Source organism: Podarcis vaucheri (assembly GCF_965113315.1).
Source record: "Podarcis vaucheri genome assembly, chromosome: 7".
NCBI lineage: Eukaryota > Metazoa > Chordata > Lepidosauria > Squamata > Lacertidae > Podarcis > Podarcis vaucheri.
The window spans coordinates 3569349-3593344 of NC_138765.1; the positions used below are offsets into that span (position 1 = coordinate 3569349).

Consider the following 23996-nt stretch of genomic DNA (forward strand, 5'->3'; position numbering starts at 1 on the left):
GCGGCTTAGAAAAAGGGGGGGAGCGAAAAAAATTGCAAGACTTGCAAGATGTTTTCGTCTTGCGAAGCAAGCCCATAGGGAAATTCGTCTTGCGAAGCGCATCGAAAAACGGAAAACCCTTTCGTCTAGCGGGTTTTTCATCTTGCGAGGCATTCGTCTTGCGGGGCACCGCTGTATTATTATGTGCTCTGGTCCGTAGGGTCACAAAGAGTCGGACACGACTAAACAACAACAACAAGATAATAACAACAGCCGCATAAAACCCTAGCTTCCAGTCTTAGAACCCTCTGTGGCAGGAGGCTGCCCTGCCTAACCCAGCACCCTCCTGGCCTAATCCTGTCCCTTGAACTCCTTGCTCCTGCCAAGACTCACCCTTTCTGCGGACGGTAGCCTTGCATGTCCAGCACGGCCTTCCTGGGAAACGTCCGGAGTAACTTTAGCACCTGCTGCTTCCACGACAGGAGCCTCTTCTTCTGCGTCTCTGTGAAAGCCTGGAGGGAGAGCACAGGAGGGCAGGCGTGAGTTGGGATGGGCAAAGCGGGCGGACATGGGGCCCTCACCCTCTCCGGGAAGCCCAGTGCCTACCTCGTGCATCAGGCATTTCTCTATCAGCTGAAGGTAGCTGGTGATGTTCTCCTCGTCCGGTCGGGAGACCAGCAACTGCGTACACACTGCAGGGGAAAGGAAAAGAAAGGAAGTGGAAATAAAACGGCTGCTGTCGTAATGCCGTTAACACAGATCTACAGGGGAACCACAACTGGAAAACTGTGTGCGGCTGTGGTCACCTCGCCTCAAAAAGGATACTGCAGTCAGAAAACGGTTGAGTGATCCACGCGACGGTCACCTCCAGGCTTGATTACTGTAACTCAACTCTACGTGGGGCTGCCCTTGAGACTGACCCAGAAACTCCAGCGGGTGCAGAATGAAGTGGCAAGGCTACTTATGGAGTCCTTGCCGCAGGATCACATTCACCCGGTGCTATACCAGCTGCACTGGCTCCTGGTGGAGTACAGGGTCAGGTTTAAGGCGCTGGTTTTAACCTTTAAAGCCCTATACAGTGGTACCTCAGGTTACAGACGCTTCAGGTTACAGTCGCTTCAGGTTACAGACTCCGCTAACCCAGAAATAGTAGCTCGGGTTAAGAACTTTGCTTCAGGATAAGAACAGAAATCGTGCGGTGGCAGCGCAGCGGAAGGCCCCATTACCTAAAGTGGTGCATCAGGTTAAGAACAGTTTCAGGTTAAGAATGGACCTCCAGAATGAATTAAGTTCTTAACCAGAGGTACCACTGTACGGTCTAGGACCCTCGTACCTACGGGACTGCCTCTCCTGGTATGCCCTACGGAGGACCTTATGGTCTTCAAATAAAAACATCTTGGAGGTCCCAGGCCACAGGGAGGTTAGGCTGGCCTCAACCAGAGCCAGGGCCTTTTCAGCCATGGCCCCAGTTTGGTGGAACGCTCTGTCACAAGAGACTAGGGCCCTGCGGGACTTGACATCTTTCCGCACGGCCTGCAAGACAGAGCTGTTCCACCAGGCCTTTGGCCAGGGCACAGCCTGACCCCTCTCTCCTTCTGTAATCCTCATAGAACTCTAGCCCAATGGCTGCCATTAATTTGATTCTGAACTGATTTTAGAATGTATGGTAGCATCTTAGGGTAAAAGCAAACCGAATAAACAGAGCTCCAGTTTACCGTATTTGTCTGTGTATAACATGCTCCCGTGTATAAGACGCCCCCTATTTTGAGAAAATGGGTTGTTGAGGTTTTTTTGGGATGATTGCCCAAAAACAAGCAAACCGCCAGACTGACGATGGCAATCGCACGCGTCTTTGAATAGCCCACTCACAGCCACGAGCCAATCAGCAGCAGCCTTAGCCGCACCCACAAATCAACTGCCCTGACAATCTCCTGCTCACAGCAGCAACCGACCCCCCATCCCACCTGTGCACTACCTGTGTATAAGACAACCCCAAATTTTGGATATGAATTTCTCGGGGGGAAACCTCGTATTATATACAGAAAAGTACGGTATTTTACCCTCTTCTCATAGCTACCATAACCCTTCTATATTTTACAGTGTCTTACATCTATCTTTGGAGATACGGCTCTTAAATTTCTCTCCGTCATTCACTGCTGTTAGCTTCCTGCATCCACATCATAATAATAGTAATAATAATAATAATATCTTTATTGTCATTGCCCCCTCTCGGGGACAACGAAATAATAATAATTTTCTTTTATTTATATCCTGCCCTCCCCAACCGAAGCCGGGCTCAGAGCGGCTAACAACAGTAAAATGATACAACATTCTAAAATCGTTCCATTATAAAATCAGTTCAAATCAGATTAATGGCAACCATTGGGCTAGAGTTCTGTGAGGATTACCAAAGGAGGGGGGTCAGACTGCCTTGGCCAAAGGCCTGGAGGAACAGCTCTGTCTTGAAGGCCCTGAGGAAAGATGTCAAGTCCCACAGGGCCCTGGTCTCTTGTGACAGAGTGTTCCACCAGCCGAAAAAGCCCTGGCTCTGGTTGAGACCAGCCTAACCTCCCTGTGGCCCGGGATCTCCAAGATGTTTTTGTCTGAAGACCGTAAGGTCCTCCGTGGGACATACCAGGAGAGGTGGTCCTGTAGGTACGAGGGTCCTAAGCGTATGGTGCTTTAAAGGTTAAAAGCAGCACCTTGAACCTGATTCTGTACTCCACCGGGAGCCAGTGCAGCTGGTAAAGCACCGGGTGAATGTGCTCCTGCGGCAAGAACCCCGTGAGGAGTCTCGCCGCGGCATTCTGCACCCTCTGGAGTTTCTGGGTCAGTCTCAAGGGCAACCCCATGTAGAGCGAGTTACAATAATCCAGTCTGGAGGTGACTGTTGCGTGGATCACAGTGGCTAGGTCAGGGCGAGAGAGGTAAGGAGCTCTGCTGCTAAGTTTCAGATCACCCACCCATCGCACAGGTGGCCGCCCCCTTGATCTTTGGAAACCGGAGGGGTCTGCATGTCCATTTTAACTTCAGGGGCCCTGGGGCAAGGGTCCCTGTAGGACTAAAGCAGTGTTAGCACGGAGACCCGGCCATTTCAAAAGACCAACCCTAAACCTAAGAGGGACCATGAGGTGTTAAGAGGGTTCCCTGGGCGGCACAAATCCTACCGCTTCAGACCTGGTGGCAACCCGGAGCCCTCACCTTTGCCCATCACCCGGGTGAACTGCCCTGCAATGTCCCCCTCGGCGATGGGCGCTGCCCCCGACTCCCCGTCGCAAGGGGAGCCTGTCGGGGGCAGGAAGGTGTCGGTGGCCGGGTCCTTTTCCTCGGAGGGGTTTCCGCTCTTGTCCAGACACAGCTTGGTGGCTCCGCGCTGCTCCGCAGGCAGCTGCTGCTGCTGCTGCTGGCTCTCCTTGGGCGCTGCCATGGCCTGCAGGGCGTGGAAGGCCTTGATGGGGGTGATGATGATCTGCTGCAGCTCCTGGAGGGCGTTCCACAAGTTCCCCCCTTCCAAGATGTCCTGGGGGGGGGGCGGGTGAGAGGGGGAGGAGGAGGAGGAGAGGAAAAGGAGAACTTGAAGAGGGGAATTTTTCGGCAGCTCAAGACTTGGCGGGGAGATGGAGGAGAAGCGGCTAGAAGCATTAAGGAAAATGAGCTTTTGTCAAAGTTAATTTGGATTTCCGTACTTGTGGACTAGAGTATTGTTTAGGGACTTTCGCTGGGAAACATATTGTTTATTAGTGTGTATGCATTCATATTGTTTTTATTGTTTTTAATAGGTTTTCATTATTTTTATTATGTAGTTTGTGCTTTGACTAATTTTTATTATGTATTTTGTGCTTCATATATTGTAACTTTATGTTGTGAGACCTACCGGTATATACAAATTATTATTATTATTATTAGTGCTTTTTTCTGAAACAAATGTTTAGGAGTGCTCTCATTTTCCTACTCATATTGAAATACTGCCCCCTCAATGAGGCCAAACTTAGATTCACAAACGTTGAGGGGTACGTGTACCCCGTAAAAAACACTGATGATGGTGATGATTATTGAGTTACACTGTTATTCTAAATCAGATTTTGGACGCATTTAGCTCCTATTTTAGACACCCTGTCTTTCCCACAGCTTCAGGATACTCAAATGACAATTCTGTTCCATTTAATACAGGAAACTCACATCCTATGAGGGGGTTACGTTCTGGGGATGGCACATGCACAAGGGACCACCCCATAACCACAAGCAAGACAGAGAGCTATTAGGGGGAAACCCTGTGCAAAAAGAGCTTTTGAGGTCTCCGCCTTCCACGCATTTAAATCTGCGTGATTTCAACCATATCAAGTTGAAATCACACAGGTTAAAATGTGCATCAGCTGTGAGTTACTGGTACCGTTAAACTTACGAGACCCTCGGAAGCCCAGCCCTGCCTCTCAGCAGCAAAGTCTCCACCTTCAACTGGCTCTCTTACCTTCTCCAGAGACTTCAGGACGCTCTGCCTCTCCCGCAGCTTCTGGATGCTCAAGGCGATTTTGTGCCTCGCTCCTTTGGTGACATTCTGGTCAGGGAAAAGAGGGACAGCTGAAATACCCACCAGCAGAGGGAGCTGCCGCCCAGCCCTCGGAGGAAGAAGCTAAGAGAGTTTGTGTACTGGTCCAGTAAACGCTTCCGCTGCGCCACCAGCAACAGCTCTCTTTGCACAGCATTAAGTAAGTCCAGTGCAGAGATTCTTGTTGCAGTACAAGCTTCAAAGTCTCAGCAGCAAAGAAATAACGACACAGGGAAGCCTGTCTTTCCAAAGACAGGTTTATTGCAGAAAGGTAACAGAAACACCTCCGGAGCTTTCGGACATTTTTGCTTCACGCCCCACACCATGCAGAGAAAACAAACACTCTTTATATACTGAGCAACTTAACAACTTAACGAGCTTGACTACTTAAAGTTACATGACATTGCTAACTTGCCAGCGTCTTAGGTTTCACACCCTAACAGAAGCGTCTTCGAAAATGTGCAGCAGCCCCCCAAGAATGGATGGTCTCAAGCAATACCCGCCTTTACAAAACAGCCACAGAGACTCTAAGCATGCGTGAGCATAACAATGACATGTTGCATAAAAAAAACTCCTAAGCCTCTAAGATTTCCTTTGGGGGTGGCAGTCCTCAAAGTTGTAATGAAAGGCTTAAAGGCATGCAGACAGTGTTGTGAACTGCCCTGAGGCCTGTGGGTATGGGAAGTTATAGAAATTTAATAAATAATAGTAATGGCTTCTCAGAAACCCAAAGGGCCCCTGGTAAGAGGTCTTCCAACAGTCTGGTGGCACAGGATTAACTCTAGAAATGCTTTCTTTCCCCAGACCCCCCCCCCCGCACTTGCAAAGCAGTCGCCCCCAGCTGCCCCCAGGACTCTGGTTTAAGCACCTTGTGCAGTACCTGCGACTCCAGATGTTGCTCTGTGAGGGTCATCATCTCTTCGTAGGTCATCTGGGAGAAGAGGGCTGCGTATTTGTGGAGGCGAAGACTCTTCAGCCACGAGGGGACATCTGTGGAGAGCGGTCGAGAGGTAAGACACCTTTGGGGGACAGCCTTGTGAGTGAGCCAATGTCACGGAGTGTGGAATCTAGGCAAACTGTGCTACTACAGCAGCAAGAATTCTCATCGCAAAGTATTGGAAGACACAGGATCTACCCACTCTGGAAGAATGGCAGATGAAGGTGATAGACTATATGGGACTGGCTGAAATGACTGGCAGAATCCGAGACCAGGGGAAAGAGACGACGGAAGAAGATTGGAAGAAATTTAAAATTTACCTTAAGAAATACTGTAAAATTAATGAGTGCCAAAATGTTGAGGATATAGAAAACAGGGGATTACAGCTGTGAAAGATTAAGCAAAAGAAAAGAACAAGGGAAAATTAGATAAAATTAAGGGGGAGGATTTGCTGAAATAAATTTGAGAATTGGGATGCAGAAAGGGGAGGTATGGGGAAGTCGGTGAAGTAAGGTTTAAGAAAAAAGGATTCGAAATTATACATGTTTGTTTATGTGTTTGTATGTTTGTATTGTGTATTGTTTGTGTTTATATAAATTGTGAAAAACCAATAAAAAATTTTATTAAAAAAAAAAAGGAATCTAGGCAAACTGTATTTGGTCAGCCCCTTGCGGCGCAACAGAAGCGAAGTTGCCTGAACCATGTGTATTAATAAAACTTATAAACCATGTCGTTTTATGCTGATTGAAAACTGAAATGTTTTTAAAATATTTTAAGGTCTTTCGGGGGGTGTTTTCTTGTGCTGAAAGCCATCTTGGTCTCCCTTTTGAGAGGAGTAGTAGAATAAACTCCCACCGGCCTCACCCTGAGTGGCCAATGGTCAGGAATGACGAGAGACCTGAAGGGCAGCAAGTTGGGGAAGGCTGGCGGAAATGACTGGCAGAATCCGAGACCAGGGAGAGGAGTCGGTGGAGGAAGATTGGAAGAAATTTAAAATTTATTTGCAGAGATATTGTAAAATTTTTGAATGTTGATACATTGAAATGAATCGCAGGGGCTTTAGCAATAAAGTAAAATGTAAGATTGGATTAATATTAGATAAATTAATGGGATGTGAATTTGCGGAATTAACTTTTAAAAAGGGATACAAGAACGGGAGACGTGAGGAAGTCGGGAAAATAAGTTAATTGAAGATGAGAAATTAAGAAAGAGGGAATTTTTGTTACTATACGTGTTTTTACTTTTTTTTCCTTTTTCTTTTGATGTGTTCAATGTTTGTATTTTTGTAATGTATTGTTTTTTTGTGATTTTGTATTTTCTTTGTTTTTGTATATTTTCTTGATTGTCCTTTTATTGTGAAAACTTAATAAAATATTAAAAACAAAACAAGTTGGGGAATGCTGTCCAGCACAGCCGAAGAGTAGTAAAAAACTGAGTGCCAGGGACCTGTCCCAGCAATGAGGCACCTCAGAATGGGGAGTGTTCTTACCGCCCTTGGTCAGGACTATGTCTATTGGCATAGCAGCGTCTTTTAAACAAAAGGACGTTTCCCAGGTAACAGGGTCTACAGGAGGGGCCAAGGCTAAGCATATGTTTGCGACTCCCATTGGGACCATCAAGTCTCTGACTGCTGCAGACTCAGCTGCCTCGACCTGGGGCTGAACAGGCAAGAGGTGTGTCTGTATTTAATTCTCTCTCGCACACAAATACACAGGCCAGGCAACTGATTCCTCCAGAGCTTCCTGGGCATGAGAACATAGCAAGCCAAGAGGGACTGAAGAGAATGGGCATTTGTGCCATTTTACAAAGTTTGAGGGGGGGGGGGGAATGGACTGCTCAAAGATGCAGCTACACATACACGTCTGAGGACTCCTTTTGCAGAATCCTCAAATCCCGTTATCAGGGCTGGTGCTCAGCAGCTCTTTCTGATATTTTGAATTACTATAACTGCATTGTTTTGATGATTTTGTAAGAACTGCAGAACTGTAGCGCTGGAAGGGACCACAAAGGTCATCCAGTCCAACCCCCGGCAATGGAGGAGTCCTTTGCCCAACACGGGGCTCAAACCCACCAGCCTGAGTGTCTCATGCTCTGCCAGTTTGGCTCTATTTCTATGTTCCTGTGTTTGATATTACAGCGGCTGCAATGTTTTTAATGCTACGGCAATTGTTGTGAGCCGCTTTGAGCTCAACATTTGCTGTTGGAAAAGCAGGATACAAATATTAAATCGAATCAAGCCGATTTGGTAGAAGGGGGTTTCCTGTGGTTTGGGGACCGGCATTCATCTTTGAGACCAGCCTCTGACCCAGGAGGACAGAACCCCAGTCCACCAAAGTGGCTGTCGAGTCCAGCCGCACCCTCCCCCTCCCAAACTACCTTTCATGCCGCTCCCCTCCTCCTGGAAGGTGTTTCGGCTGCCAGACTGCTCCTCCGTCTGCTCGCTGCCCGATGAGGCCACGCTGCTCTGGGGGGAGAGGGGAGCGTGCTCCCCGCCGGGGATGAAGGCTGGCCGGGCGCCCATCTCGTCCACGCTCATCCACTCGCTGGGGACCTGCTGGCTGGTGGGGATGAGGGACATGGAGCGCTTCAGCGGGCTGGGGTGGATTTGGCAGGGGAGAGCTGGAAGGAGGGAAGAGATGGTTAGGACCTGCCGACAATGGCCCCACACTAAGGGCGCAAAATCATCAGGAAGCCTTCAGCAGCTTAGGAAAGATTTCAGGACAAAGGCAAGTTTACAAATTCCGAACCTATCGAGTGGATGTACTCCCCAGAATATAGGTTCATTCGGTGAACCTGACCGGAAGGAAGTTTGAGCAGGCTCCCAGTACGTTTCCGAGCACAATTCAAAGTGTTGGTGCTGACCTTTAAAGCCCTAAACGGCCTCGGTCCAGTATACCTGAAGGAGCGTCTCCACCCCCATCGTTCAGCCCGGACGCTGAGGTCCAGCTCCGAGGGCCTTCTGGCGGTTCCCTCACTGCGAGAAGCAAAGCTACAGGGAACCAGGCAGAGGGCCTTCTCGGTGGTGGCACCCGCCCTGTGGAACGCCCTCCCACAAGATGTCAAAGCGATAAACAACTACCTGACGTTTACAAGACATCTGAAAGCAGCCCTGTTCAGGGAAGTTTTTAACGTGTGATATTTTAGTGTATTTTTGGTTTCTATGGATGCCGCCCAGAGTGGCTGGGGAGGCCCAGCCAGATGGGCGGGGTACAAATAATAAATTATTATCATCATCATCATTATTATTATAGGAATACACCGAGAACCACCAATTTGTCTTCTGAGGTCCTTCTTCGTCTGCCCCCTATATGGGAGGTTCGGAGAGTGACAGCAGCTTTTCAGTGGTGGCTCCCCATTTGTGGAATGCTCTCCCCAGGGAAACTCACCTGGCACCATCAATGTATATCAAGCACAATTCAAAGTGTTGGTGCTGACCTTTAAAGCCCTAAACGGCTTCGGCCCTGTATATCTGAAGGAGCGTCTCCACCCCCATCATCCAGCCTGGACACTGAGGTGAGGTTACGGGGAACCAGGCAGAGGGCCTTCTCGGCAGTGGTGCCGCCCTGTGGAATGCCCTCCTGCCAGATGCCAGAGATAAACAACTATACGTCTTTCAGAAGACATCTGAAGGCAGACCTGTATAGGGAAGTTTTTAATGTCTGATATTTTATTATGTTTTCATATCTGCTGGAAGCCACCCAGATAGGTGGGGTATAATAATAATAATAATAATAATAATAATAATAATAATGTATTCAGGCACCAGGCAAATTCATTACTTTTTAACCAGGCCTTTGGTTTTTAACTGTCTATGGTCTTTTAGAATAGGTGGGATGTTTTCATGTATTTTCTTTTCTGGTAAGTTGCTTTGAGTTGACATGGCAAAACAAGCAACTAATACATTTAATAATAATAATAATAATGTTCAGGCAAGGAACTGGAATGACCCAACTGGCTGACTAGGCCTCAAGGATCACCCAACCAAAAAGGTTTCACACAGTCCTTTGCAGTGCCTACAATTCTGAAATGTTTTCTTAGCTCTGGCATGAGGATAGAGGAAAGCAAGACACACAGCTTTTGATATCAACAGACAGATTCCTCCCAGAGATCATAGAATCCTAGAGTTGGAAGAGACCACAAGGGCCATCGAGTCCAACCCCCTGCCAAGCAGGAAACGCCATCAGAGCACTCCTGACATATGGTTGTCAAGCCTCTGCTTAAAGACCTCCAAAGGAGGAGACTCCACCACACTCCTTGGCAGCAAATTCCACTGTCAAACAGCTCTTACTGTCAGGAAGTTCTTCCTAATGTTTAGGTGGAATCTTCTTTCTTGTGGTTTGGATCCATTGCTCCGTGTCCGCTTCTCTGGAGCAGCAGAAAACAACTTTTCTCCCTCCTCTATGTGACATCCTTTTATATATTTGAACATGGCTATCATATCACCCCTTAACCTCCTCTTCTCCAGGCTAAACATGCCCAGCTCCCTTAGCCGTTCCTCATAAGGCATCGTTTCCAGGCCTTTGACGAGAGAGCTCCCTCTGGCTCGAGACAGACAGCTCAGTTTATTTCCAAGCCATTTCACCAAAAACTGGGAAATACTAAGCTAACCAGAATTGGTTAACTCTTTCCAGGGGCAACCTTTTAGAGCAGCAGAGATATTCTTTCAGAAAGGCTGCTCCTGAGGGAACTGCTGCGGAAGGGCAAGAACCTATCTTAGTGAATTGGGAAGGTCTTCTATGTCCCAAGACATAGACTTTAGATTTATTTATTTTTTTGCAGGAAAACACCCCCACCTTCCCCCTCCCAAGCAAGACGGCGCCTGTTTCACAGACCCTCCTCACCCCTCCGCCCTGCCTTCCACACCTGTGTTTGCGTTGCTCCCGATACTGTTGATGGCCGACGGCACGGATCCAGAGGAATGGAAGGACATGTGCCCATTTTCCCGCGGCGGCTTCTCCTGCCAGCCGTGCCCCAGGTCTCCGAGGCCCGTGTCCACGGGGCCCTGCCACTCGTCCGAGCCCTGGCGCGAGTGGTAGGCCGTGTCGGGCCGCCCCCTGCTCTGGCCCGAGTAGCCGCTGGAGAGGCGTTCCTCCAGGTGGTTGAGCCACAGGGCCAGGGAGTTGCGGTCGTCCAGCGTGGTGGCCGGGTGGATGAGGGCGTAGGAGAGGAGCTGTCGGCTCTCCTCGATGAAGAGGCTGCTCTCGATGGAGTAGGCTAGCACCTTCTGCAAGAGCTTCATGTACTCGGACTTGGCGTCCGTGTTGCCAGGCTGGAGGAGAGGCAGGTGGGAGAGGAGCAGGGAGACTGCTTTGTCCTTGGGCTCTTGGTGCCACTGACTGATGACAGCTGTTGGGGTAAGAGAGAGGGGCAAGTCAAGAGAATATCTGGTGCTGCTGGGGACGATTGATTGATTTCAGTTGATTTGATTGACATCCTATGCCCTCTTCAAATGTGCTGGGGGGCTTATTGCTGTTTTCATTTTGATTATGTGCTTTCTTCCATTTTATTTATTTATTTATTTATTTATTTATTTATTTATACATACATACATACATACATACATACATACATACATACATACAGTGGTACCTCAGGTTACATACGCTTCAGGTTACAGACTCCGTAAACCCAGAAATAGTGCTTCAGGTTAAGAACTTTGCTTCAGGATGAGAACAGAAATCGTGCTCCGGCGGTGCAGCGGGAGGCCCCATTAGCTAAAGTGGTGCTTCAGGTTAAGAACAGTTTCAGGTTAAGTACGGACCTCCGGAACGAATTAAGTACTTAACCCGAGGTACCACTGTACATACATACATACATACATACATACATACATACATTTCAAGTTTATACATTTCGCTAGCTTTATACATTTCACTAATTTTGACATTTCAAAACTTGACTTCCATCCCCCTCTTTCTGCGGTTCCTTAAACTTGTTATTATTATCTGCATATCCAAATTAACTTAATTTACTCATTTATTCATCTTCTTCAAATATATACTCTTATAAAATTGCAGGTTGTTACAATGACCCTGTCAATGTTTTTATCTGTTTCTAATTTATCTGTAAATATTCAATAAACCATTTCCATTCTTTCCATTTTGGGGCCAGTAACATTCTTGCTGCTGTAGTTGCATACATGAATAAGTTTCTGCAAGTTTCTATAGTTTCTATACATTTTAGGTAGTTCTGTCCCTATAATTCCCAAAAGAAAAGCTTCTGGGTTGTTGTTTTTTAAAACAAAGGTTATTTTAAACATCCTTTTCATTTCATTATATATCAGTTCCTAGAAATGAATTGATTATGTACTTTGTGGTTTTATATTCAGATTTTAGCTTTCTTGATCTCCTGCCCTCGGGAAGAAGATATAGATTAGTCGCACCAACAGGGTAAAGAACGGCTTCTATCCCTGGGCTGTTAGGCTGCTGAATGAAAAGATAACAACAAGGCAACTGACTTTCGGGTTTGGTGGGTGTGCGTCAGTAAACAAGGGGAATTAAGATTAAGAAAGCTGAGTGGGGGGGGGGGTAAACAGTAAAAGCCCTCCTCTCGGTTACTTTGGAGCAGGCTTCTGAGATTTTCAGAACTTGCAGGAGAAAACTCTTCTGCAGACAAAAGCAGGCTCTTTTTAGGACCACCTTCCCCAAGTTGAAGCCCTCCAAATGTTTCGGACTACAGCTCCCAGCAGCCACCTGGCTGGGGCTGCTGGGACTTGTAGTCCAAAGCATCTGGGGGGCTTTATTTTTTTTGGGGGGGGGTTGATTGAGGGTGCTCTGAATTGTCTCCTAGTTTTACGTCAGCAGCCTACGAAAGAGATTCAGTGAATTGAACCTCATTTCTCCCTTTTGCCTTAATCTTGGGCTACACTATTATTAGAGAGCTGTAGGAGTTGCATTTTGCCTCACAGATAAAAGGGAGGCGCTTGTGTGTGTCAGTTGCAAGGGTGGGGGTGGTGAAGGGGGTGCGTGTGCTTGGGGAATGGAGCTTAACTGAGTGGCATGGAGTTCTCACAGCTTAGCAAGATCCAGCTGAACTTGTGAGGACACTTGGTCCTTATCAGGCGTCCGGCAAAAGGAGGCAGATGCCACAAGCTGATCACCCCCAAAGTGCATGTATTATGCACTCCTAATCTGCAAATTATCCGAGATTAGTTATAGGAGGTCTACTTTTCCTCAGTGTTCAGTCACGAGTAAACTGAGTGGGGGGTGCTCCTTGACCCATTTGCAATTTTTAGGCGAGCACTTAAATGCAAAGTGTGAATCAGGGAGAACGTGCATTTGCAAACATGTGTACCGGAGAGGCCCACTCACAGAGCCGCAATTAGCTGCAGCTAAGCCATATGCTCTGGGCATACGCAGGTCTTCTATCTATCACAGTGTGCGAAGTGGCGCGAGGGGATGAATCACAGAGCTTCATGAATAAGGAATGGATTCATAATTTTATCTCCTCCTTTAATATCAGAATGCCGAGTCACCCAATAAAAAATGACTGGCAATAGGTTGAGACAGGTCAGAAGTACTTTTAACACAACACAACACACAATTAATCTATGGAATTTGCTGCTTCGAAACGGCCATTAGCCATGGGGAATTTTCTGAAAAACTGGACCTCTTCTTTGTGAATCTGCTAAACAGCAGCTCTGAGACACCACAGCTAACTGGAGCCGTGCTCACTTGAATACCAGGTGATCAGTGTTCGAAATTAGCCAGGCGTGTTTTGTGATAGGTAACTCACCTTTCACGAGGAAGCAGAGACGCCTGAACACCTGGTTTAGCGCGTAACATCACCATCTGGCTGGCAACACCTTTCTTCATCGTTCTGCCCCTCAATCATTTTGGTTACCCTTCTCTGACCCTTTCCCATCTCTACAAAACCCTTTTGGAGGTGAGCGACCAGAGCATGCCCAACCCAATTAAGGACCCGTGGCAATATTGCCACGTAAGCAGATGGTCTGAATCCATTCGGACTGCGAGGATGTTAGACCTAAGTTCCAGAGGGGAAAAAAGAGCTGACTTACCCGCACTGTTGGCCTCTGACTCCAGAACGTGGATCTCTGTGCAATCTGCCAACGAGTGCTCCAGGCACAGCTGCAGAAAGCGGGCTTGAGTGCGAGAGATGCGCTTGAGGAGAGAGAGCAGGGCCACCGTCTGCTCACATTCGTTCCAACCTTTGAACCAGCCAGCAAGGATGCCCACCTGGTCACGGAACATCATGGTGGCTGGCACCTCGGGTTCGGCGGCAACTCACCCACAATGGGGTCAAGGAAGCACCAGGGTTTGGGGTGGGGTAGGGGGAAGGACCCCTCACATGGTTTCAACCTCAAGTCTGGAGGCTCGGCAGAAGGCCACAAACCAGAACACCGACTTTCCCGTTAGCAGAGAAGCAGAATGGCATGGAAAGGGAGGCTTTGCTGTTCCGAAGATTTTCTTTGGGTTCTTTGGGGATTATTCCACTTCAGCAGGATGTCTCAGAAACCCCCTGTAAGAGAGAACGAGAGTCAAGGATGAGGATCTTTGCATCCCTCCGTATTTGTCTGTACCCTACAAAATTATGCTGGGCAAACAGAACCCCATGCTTTCAAAAACTCCGGTCTATCAACACAACGTGGTGACAATGGAACACCCAGGCCCATTCGCGTTTGTTTTTAACATGATGCTTTTTAATTATTGTGAAAGGCTCCCTGAGAATATTTATATCGAAGGGTGGCATAGTAGTTGGTTCAAAAAAAAAAAATACTGACTCAAGGAAATGTTAGGCCTGGGTCTGGTGGACCAGAGTTCAAATTCAGAAGTGTCTCTGGGAGGTAGAGTCCAGGGGCAACTGCTTTGGACAGTTCACACAAGGCTCAACATTTTGAACTACAAAATGCACGGTGATGACGATGGCGAACTCAAGAGTGTGGGGCCCCTTTCACAGAATCACAGAAGTGTTGTTGGAAGGTACCCCAAGGGTCATCTAGCCCAACCCCCTGGGATGCAGGAATTACGGGTTTGGAATCGCTTCTTGCAGCCTTCTAATCCGAGAATGCCAACCTAGGCCACGATCACAAAGCATTTGCTTTGGTTTGACTGGAACGTTTTTTTCCACCCCTGTACTGCTCTTGCCCAGAGAAGAGCTTTTGGAGACCTCTGAGCAGGACTGGCACACCAGTTAAGTCAAGGCTGGCACTGACCAAGGATACACAGCTGGCTCTGAAGGCAACCAAGGGAAAGCCAAACAACAGTAGCCCCTCACACCCAACCACTTGGGCACACTAATCCTACAGAAATGAGGCCTCTTCCTTTCATTCCAAATGTACCATGGAAGTTTAAACTCAAAGGTCCTCAGAGACCCCCTCCCCCATCATTCTTGCTCACGTGAAGTACTATATACAGTGGACGCTCAGGTTGTGAACGTGATCCGTGCGGGATGCATGTTTGCAACCCGCAGTGGCGTGTCTGCGCACACGCGGGTTGCAATTTGGCGCTTCTGTGCATGCACAAAGCACAATTTAGCGCTTCTGCGCAACTGCCGAAACCTGGAAGTAACCTATTCCGGTACTTGCGGGTTTTGGCGGGTCCATAACCCGAAAAAAGCAATTTGAAGCGTCTGTAACCCAAGGTATGACTGTATATACTTTGATGATACTGCAGGAGCCATACAACTTGAACACCCTAGGCAAGAAACAGCAGCACCTGAAAGTGACTTGGCCTGAAGGCCTTGAAAGGAGTCAGAAGCAAGGTGAAAAGCATGGGTTACCTCAAAGACACACGTAACTCCCCCTGCCAAAAAACCCCATACCTATTACATAACTGAATGCCTGGGAATTCAAAAGAATGCCAGTGTTGCTGGATAAAAGCTCCATTAGGAGACTCTTCCTGCTTATCAGTGCAGAGGAAAGAACCAATTATGGATAATTCTACTATCTGCCTTTCGAATGATAAAAAGCACAAGCAGAAAAATCCAACGAATTTCCTAAAAAACTAACTGGCATGAACACAAAATGCTGTATCCATGAGCACAGCACAGCTTTCCCCACCATCTGGGCACTGCCTCGGGTTTAAACAGTTGTGAACTCTTCTTCGAGAGAAGCCTGTTTCTATTAAAGCCCTTATATAAAGAGAGAGCATCTGTCTTTAAAAGAGAGAGAGAGAGAGAGACACACTGAGGAAATGGCTGTCTGGATCCCTCTATCCTCTGGACACTATAATTAGAGCCAACCAAAGCAAATGCCGTCCCCAAGAAAAGCCACCAGGAGAAGTCTGGAGGAGCAGCAAGGCAGCTGGCCCTAATTATACCTTCAGAGGAGGAAAGAGGCACATCAAATGCCACCCACAGCTACGTAATGTGGAGGAGGGAACCGCTTGGGTCTGCAGGTAGAGACCCAAAGCTGGGCAAGAGTGCCAACAGCTGGCAGAGCCATCCGGACGCTGGTCAGGGAGCAAGACAGGTTGAACTATTCTCTGTGCTGTGATACCTTGGAGCTGGCACATCCTGATGCCATCAAATGAATGGGGGTTATATAATAATTGGTGGTGGTGGGGTCAATAATAATAATGATAATAATAATAATAATAATAATAATAATAATAATAATAATAAAATAATAATAATAATATTTATTTATTTATACATACCCCGCCCATCTGGCTGGATTTCCCCAGCCACTCTGGGCAGCTTCCAACAGAACACCAAAATACAATAACCAATTAAACATTAAAGGCTTCCCTAAACAGAGTTGCCTTCAGATGTCCTCTAAAAGTCTGGTAGTTGTTTTTTCTTTGACATCTGGTGGGTGTTCCACAGGGTGGCTGCCACCACCGAGAAGGCCCTCTGTCGCCTGATTCCCTGTAACTTGGCTTCTTGCAGCAAGGGAACCGCCAGAAGGCCCTCGGAGCTGGACCTCAGTGTCAGGGCAGAACGACGGGGGTGGAGACGCTCCTTCAGGTATACTGGACCGAGGCCATTTAGGGCTTTCAAGGTCACCACCAATACTTTGAATTGTGCCTGGAAACGTACTGTGAGCCAGTGTAGGTCTTTCAAGACTGGTGTTATGTGGTCTCGGCGGCCGCTCCCAGTCACCAGTCTAGCTGCCGCATTCTGGATTAGTTGTAGTTTCTGGGTCACCTTCGGAGTTAGAATGAGCAGCCTGCGTGAGGTCTTTCTGCTGATGGCAGTGGAGGGGGCTACCATCAGTGGGGATTCAGCCTGCATCACTAGCATCCAGCCACGCTTCTGAACAAGAAGTTCTGTACTGGGGCAGTGGCGCTGGACTCATCTCCTGGTGCCAGGGCCGGCCCGCCCATTAGCTGTTATTAGGCAGTTACCTCAGGTGGCAGGCTGGGGAGAACTCAGAGGAGCGCACTGCTCGCCGCCTCCTGTGCTTGTTGCTTTGGATGCCACTGGCTCAGGGAAATGCTGGCGGGTGCCATTTTCTGTTTTGCCTCTTGTGGCGAAATGTCCGGCCCTGGCTGGTGGAGCTTCTTTTGGCCCAGGCAAAGAGAGACCTCTGCCTCGTCCAAACCCAATGCAGTGGGTTGTGGGGCTGGAATGCAGCCCAAGAGAATGAAAGTGAAGCTGAAGCCTAATTCTTCTTTGCGGCCCTCAACGGCCTCCGCCCAGTATACCTGAAGGATATACTGCCATTGTTCAGCCTGGACACTGAGGTCCAGCTTTAGGGGCCGTCTGGCAGTTCCCCCACTGTGAGAAGCAAAGTTACAGGGAACCAGGCCGGGAGCCTTCTCGGTGGTGGCGCCCTCCTTGTGGAACACTCTCCCACCAGATGTCAAAGAGAAAAAAGTGTGGTAGTTATTTTTCCATATAATGTCTATTGTCTATTAATGTCTATTATATAATAGACATTACAGTGGTGCCTCGCAAGACGAAAAGAATCCGTTCTGTGATTCTCTTCGTCTAGCGGTTTTTTCGTCTTGCAAAGCAAGCCCATTGACGGATTAGCGGATTAGCGCTTTTAGCGGCTTATCTGCTGATCGGATCAGCTGATAAGCGGCTTAGCGGCTTAGAAAAAGGGGGGGAAGGGAAAAAAACCAGCAGGAACTCGTAAGACATTGTCGTCTTGTGAAGCAAGCCCATAGGAAATTTGTTTTGCGAAGCACCTCCAAAACGGAAAACTCTTTCGTCTAGCGAGTTTTCCGTCTTGCGAGGCATTCGTCTTGCGGGGCACCACTGTACAAATTTCCAGATATTGGGTTGCCTTCAGATGTCTTCTAAAAGTCAGATAGTTGTTTATCTGACTTTTAGAAGACATCTGAAGGCAATCCCGTATTGGGAAATGTCTATATGTTCTACATTTTTTAATGTGCTGTAAGTCTCCCAGAGTGGCTGGGGAAACCCAGACAGATGGGCAGGGTATGAATAATAAAATAATTGTTGTTGTTGTTGTTGCAGGCACTGTCCGCCAAGAGGGAAAACATTATCAACACTCAACCATGGCTCTGACCGGCTTTGCAAGCCAGACAGCATTCGGAAACCCCCAAAGTTTCTGAACACATGATGGCAACAGCCCCAAGCTTAAAGAACGTAAGATCAGACTGAAAGGTCTATCTAGTTCCAGTCCAACATCCTGTTCTGGCAGTCGCCACCCAGGAACTCCAAAAGGAGGACCTGGGTGCAACAGCACTCTCATCTGCAACTCCCAGTGAATGGCATTCAGAGGCATGTTCTCCCCCTGGTCCTGGAGGTCATTTGCATTAGCCATCGTGACTAGTAGCCATGGGACTAGCTTTAGCATCCAATTTCTCCCCAAACCACAACCCTGTAGAGCAGTGGTACCAGATTAGCTAAACACTGTGGACCGCCTGTTGTTCAAAAGCCAAGCCATGGGCCCCCTACTTTCGAAAATGTTGGCATCTCTATGGTAGGTTTTGCTATATGGATGGTGGCACAGATCTCCTGGAGTCTGTGGACCATCAACTGGGAGCCACTCCTGTAGAGCAATTGTGCCTAAAACTTTCAGTACTAGCTACAGGTGGCGACTATTTTAGCGTCCAACTGTCGCATGATTGCCAAAGCACGGGTACTTTGGGACGTGGAAGAGGGCAGAACGGGGGTATAATGGGGGCCAGGGACAGACACCCTCATCCCACGCGAAATGGTCGCTGCCTGTACTAGGAGTTTTGCTTTTGGTTTACAAGGGTACCTTGCGTTAAGTACTTAATTCGTTCCGGAGGTCCGTACTTAACCTGAAACTGTTCTTAACCTGAAGCACCACTTTAGCTAATGGGGCCTCCCACTGCCGCCGCGCCGCGGGAGCACGATTTCTGTTCTCAACCTGAAGCAAAGTTCTTAACCTGAAGCACTATTTCTGGGTGAGCGGAGTATGTAACCTGAAGCGTATGTAACCTGAGGTACCACTGTATAAGATACAATACAATAATCTTTATTGTCATTGTCCCATACAGAACAACGAAATTGAAAAATCTACATAAAACATTCAAAACCCAACAAGTCTGCTATCCCAACCTGGTTAGCCCCCTAAAAACTCTGATACCCCATTTTTAAATACAATATACTCCCATAGAGACGCCTTACACTGCATTTAAAACCAAAATCGCATTTGGGTAGAAACTGTTTCTCAGGCGGCTAGTCCTAGTCTTTATAACCCTGTACCTTCTTCCAGAAGGCAGAAGCTGAAAGAGATCATTTCCTGGGTGCGCGCTATCCTGCGCTATCTCTGCAGCTTTCTTATGGCACTTGGAAGCATAGATTTGATCCAAGGTGGGTTTCAGCTGCATAAGGAATCTGGGGCTAGAACTCTGAACATTATATGCCCCATCCTAGTAACCCAGCACAAATGTTCTTCACAAAGAATCCAAGTTGGTGCTGGTGGCAGCTTTTCTCTCTGAACCCCAAAGGGGTAATGCTGAAACTGAAGTCTGCTACCCCAACAAACTGGCAACCCATTGAACAGAGGCAGTAGGATGCAGCCTATGCGGCTTGTAGCTACCTGCCCCTGATCCTGAAACATCCAGGTATCTTAAAAGGCCAGCATGTCCCTGGTTCTCACAGTTGAGCAATCAAAACGTTGGAACAGGGCTGCCAAGAGCTACAAAAAGGACTTTTAAACCAGAATGCAAAAGGCTCGATTCAAAATGACGTTTCAGGGCTCAGGAGGATGCGTGGCACCATTTCGTGCACGTGAGGCCAGCGACACTACAGCTCTTGATCACAGCAACAGGTGGGACTTGAGAGGAAGAGTCAGGTCTGCATTGGCACACTTCTAGCTGACCAAAACTGTGCTAAAGAATAAAGCAGCGAAGGTGAACGGCTCATTAGGAAGAAAGAACGCTGGCCTGGGAAGGGAGAATCTCTGACGCCTTGATGACTCTCCCTGCTTTACTACCCGTAGTTTAGCTAGCTTTAGTTTTCACATATTGCTCAGCCAGAAAGGAGCCCACACAAAAACAGAGCAATAAGGTTCACCCTGAATTAGGGCTCATCCACACTCTTGCTTGACTTGTCAGACCCGTGGAAAATCCGAAAAAAGCAATTCTGCTTAGCCAAGCTTCAATTCAGCAGGTAAGACTGAACTTTTGCAAGGCACAGCCGTGGAACAACGAGAAAAGCTCTTGGAGCCGGAGGAATTAATCGGTACACGATATGATCAAAATATGGTTCAAGCAAAAGTGTGGACAATTTATTTGTTCACGGGACCCTTTCCAGGTGATTTCCAGAGTGGCTGGGGCAATCCACTCCACATGCAAATAAAAAAAATTATCACTATTAAATTATTACCTACCTACCTGTGCTTTAGGAATCAAAGTTTGGGTTTTTTTAAATAAAGTATTTATATACCACTTTATCGTGTAAAGAAAAATATCAAAGCGGTATACAGCAATAATACATAAAGCATATAATAAATTTAAACAATTAGCCATTGTGCAAATTTATAAAGAACTCTGAGGTATCCTCTCCACAAAGTTACCAGTGCCCTGGTAACCGAAAAGCTCTGCCCGAGCCTAGCCCAATACTGATATACACACACAAGCCAATTACTCTCTATGGTAGCGCATGCAAGCAAACGGCTTCACAACTGAAGTGTACAGAGGAAGGACAAGTGAATGGAAAGACCAGAAGATAAACAAACTTGCCAATCCCAGCCTGTCATGTAATGAAGCCAGCAAAGCAGCTCATGGAACGACAAACTGGGTGATGGCCCTCAGGGCCAACGTCGTCTCATGCACTCACCCCAATTTCCAACACCCTTGCAAAACTCCCAGAAGTTAAAAACCCAACTACCGTATTTTTCGCTCTATAGGACACACCCGACCCTAGGACGCACCTTGTTTTAGAGGGGGGGAACAAGAAAAAAAATTCTCCCCCTCTCTGCTCAGCGCCCCTTCAGCGAAGCGGCAGGAGAAACGGAGCCCCTTCCATTTCTCCTCCCGCTGGGCTGAAGGGGCGCTGCGCAGCTCTCCCTCTCTGCTGAAGCCAGGAGAGTCTTGCTCTCCCGGCTTCAGCAAAAGGAACCCAAAGCCTCCAGAGTACAGCAGGAACTCGCGCTGCGCTCCGAAGGCTTCAGCGAAAGCAACGCGAAGCCTCCGGAGTGCGGAGGGAGCGCTCCTCCTGCGCTTCGGAGGCTTTGCGTTGCTATCGCTGAAGCCAAGGAGCCTGCATTCGCTCCATAGGACGCACACACATTTCCCCTTAATTTTTGAAGGGGAAAAAGTGCGTCCTATAGAGCGAAAAATACGGTACTTGTGAACTGCAAAGTTTACTCCCTTTGCACTAGTTGGGTCTTCTTGCAAGCCAGGTAAGAGACACACCCACCTTAAAACAGGGTCCAGAACAAGTTTCCAATAGACAGTTCAGAATGAGACTTATGGGTCATTTTATAATCTAAGGATACTCAACAGCAGCGCATCACAAAATATATTTCAAGTCAGATAAGCTTTCCCCCAAATAAAGTCTTTTGACGGGCCCTTACATATCCACAGCTGTCATGGACACAGACCACGTTACTAGTGATACAGAGCATTACAGTAACAGATGACCTCTCCTTCCAAGTTTCTTAATCTGCCTTTGCTCTCTGGTTGCAGTTTCTAGGCAGGCAGAAGAATGGCAGAATCTCAGCCTTCTTATCTCTTGTCCTGACAAATCTGGTTACAGAGTGTTAAATGCAAGCTAGGAAGCCTGAGGGAAAAACACAAAGGATGGAACCACAAGCTTCAACCAACCAACAAGGCAAGAAACTTTTGACAATAAGGTTGCCAGTATATATCATGCTCAGTGTTAATAGTTTGTACTGCCACCAGTGACTCCCACAATTGCAGACAAGGCTCCTCAAAAGGTTTACTTGTAACATGCGTAAAGAAAGAAGGATGCCTACAGTTTTCAATCAAGAAAAAAAAGTGCACCCATCACCAAAAGTTTGGGAAACTTTGGCCTGGTCATACCAGTCATTAAAGTTCCCTCTTTGCAATATTAACTTGAAGACCCGAAAATAAATGTTCTAAAAAGCACAATTACAGTACAGTACAAAGAGAGAGAGAGAGACTTTCTTCCATACACAAACCCTTTCCACCAGTGATCCCAAGGTATACAAAGAAAACAGCAAGATGTGTTGGAGAGAAGTTAAGCGATTATTTCAGGAGTTAATATTTCACACCTCAGGTGCTGCCATCAGTTTATCTCCTTCAGGCAGGGCAAAACAGCTTTCTACTTCTATACAGAGAGACCAGCGTTGTAGTTTATTGATTTAGCAACACAAATAGAAAGCTCTCTTGGAAACCATTCGGAACAAATGGCTGAAAAGAAAGATGGGAGGAAGCCCCAGTACGTTGAGCCTTGAAATTCAGAAAGCACAAGACTCAAACTGAAAGTGTACCAGAAAATTACACCAAGCCCACCAGGGTCATGTGACCAGGAAGAGCTAAATGTGCAACTACCACAAGGTACCAATAAGCCTGCCAAATCCCACCCCCAATGTGTTCAATTCTTGCAGAGAGATGCTCAAGTTCTGCCCCAATAGCACATGTTGTCCCCTCTGAGGAGTTGAAGGGTCACCATTCAGCCTAAGTCAGAGCATCCATTTATCTAAATGCCCAGAGGAAAACTGGGATTTCTATACGGTACACGTCTTCCCAACCACCTTACACGTGTCATAAAAGCAACCAATGAGTTTTCATCTATTGAAGGGGAGGGAGAACACAAGCTTTTGGACTGGGATCATCAGGAAGCAGTCTGAACATACATTTTGCTGCAACAGTTTAAACTTGTGCCTAGGGATAAGAATGTTCCGGCTCTCTTGAAGAAGCCTTTCAAAACTCTCAGGAAACAAACTGACCTGGGAAGAAATTTCCCAATAAGACCCTTAGGTGAACAATGGGTGCAGCTGCTTCATTATGATGTGCCCATTTCGTCTAAGGAGTGGCGAGGAGAGGAGAAAATGATGAAAGGCACTTTAAGATCCTTCCAAGTTGTGTTCCAGATGAGAGAAGACAAGGGAAGCTGCTTCTGGAGGTGGGGAGGAGGCTTGCTGAATGTGGAAAGTTCCTGGGCCAGGAGAGAGGTAAAGCACTAGATAAGCGTATCATTGGCTGGATAACTGGATTAATAGTTAATGCCCAAACCAAGCGAGGGAGCCTTAAATGTTACTTACTGTAGAAAGAAGGGATTTTAAGTGCAAAGGGCTAATAATGATTATCAGCACAACTCCTGGGCTTTGGGGAGGAAAATGTGTGTGAGGAAAATGCCTAGATTTAAAGAGGGGAATGTTGACTACTGGTCAAAAGGTGGAACTGATGATGGAATGGGGTGGGGAGAAAAGGATGGATGATCTAGGTTGGGAAGGAAGGAGGGTATTCAGTCTCACCTAAAACAAAACACCCAGTATTGGGGCTGGGGCAAAGCTAAGAATGGATACCACAAATTGAGATTGAGAGAGGTGGAAATGACACCCAGCTGTTGGGAGATGCTCTAGCGCTAGATTTTAAGCACTGAGCAAGGAGCAGGGCTAGAGCCTGTCAAAGTCCTCCCTCTCATTTCTATGACTCCAGAACTCACCTTAGGGATTGAAGGTGGAAGAATCCTAAGAGATGGAATACAAACAATGGAGGAGAAAGCACAAGAACACAGCTAGATCAGAGCAAAGGCACACCTAGCCCAGCATCCCTCAGGAAACAGGGCCTGAAAGCAACATCACCATCACCAGCCCAAGACTGCCAATTTCCAGGATCTGGTCTGTTGAAGTGCACTGAACCCTGAGCACAGGAGGTTCCCCTTACCCATCACAGGCCCTTGGACGTTGGAATACCTCAGTTGGTAGAACAGGGGACTCTTAATTTCAAGGCCATGGGTTTGAGCCCCATACTGGGCAACAGATTCCTGCATTGTGGGGGTTGGACAAGATGACCCTCGTAGTCCCTTCCAACTCAACAATTCTATGATCCCCACCTCCACCCAGATATGTCCAACCTTCTCTTAAACCCAGCTTTAATATTGGGGTGGGGGGTGGGAGAGAAGAGTATTAAATATATTAAAAGTATTAAATAAATTAAATATATTAAATTTGGGAAAGTGATGAAAAGGGTGCGC

General features: G+C 47.4%; 1 protein-coding gene across 2 annotated transcripts in view; it reads right to left on the reverse strand.

Moving 5' to 3' along the window:
* The window catches only part of SAMD4B (sterile alpha motif domain containing 4B), a 38720-nt gene that overhangs the window by 13069 nt on the left and 1655 nt on the right, over nucleotides 1-23996 (reverse strand). Inside the window, exons 2-9 of one of the 2 annotated variants that reach the window (XM_082231081.1) lie at nucleotides 13480-13940; nucleotides 10326-10808; nucleotides 7839-8081; nucleotides 5394-5515; nucleotides 4448-4534; nucleotides 3181-3499; nucleotides 586-671; nucleotides 373-491 (exon numbers count right to left, since the gene is read on the reverse strand). In XM_082231081.1, coding sequence (XP_082087207.1) covers nucleotides 373-491; nucleotides 586-671; nucleotides 3181-3499; nucleotides 4448-4534; nucleotides 5394-5515; nucleotides 7839-8081; nucleotides 10326-10808; nucleotides 13480-13675 — 1655 coding nt within the window. In that variant the 5' untranslated portion in view covers nucleotides 13676-13940. The remainder of the gene's footprint in view (nucleotides 1-372; nucleotides 492-585; nucleotides 672-3180; nucleotides 3500-4447; nucleotides 4535-5393; nucleotides 5516-7838; nucleotides 8082-10325; nucleotides 10809-13479; nucleotides 13941-23996) is intronic. The other variant, XM_082231082.1, reaches the window with a different exon arrangement.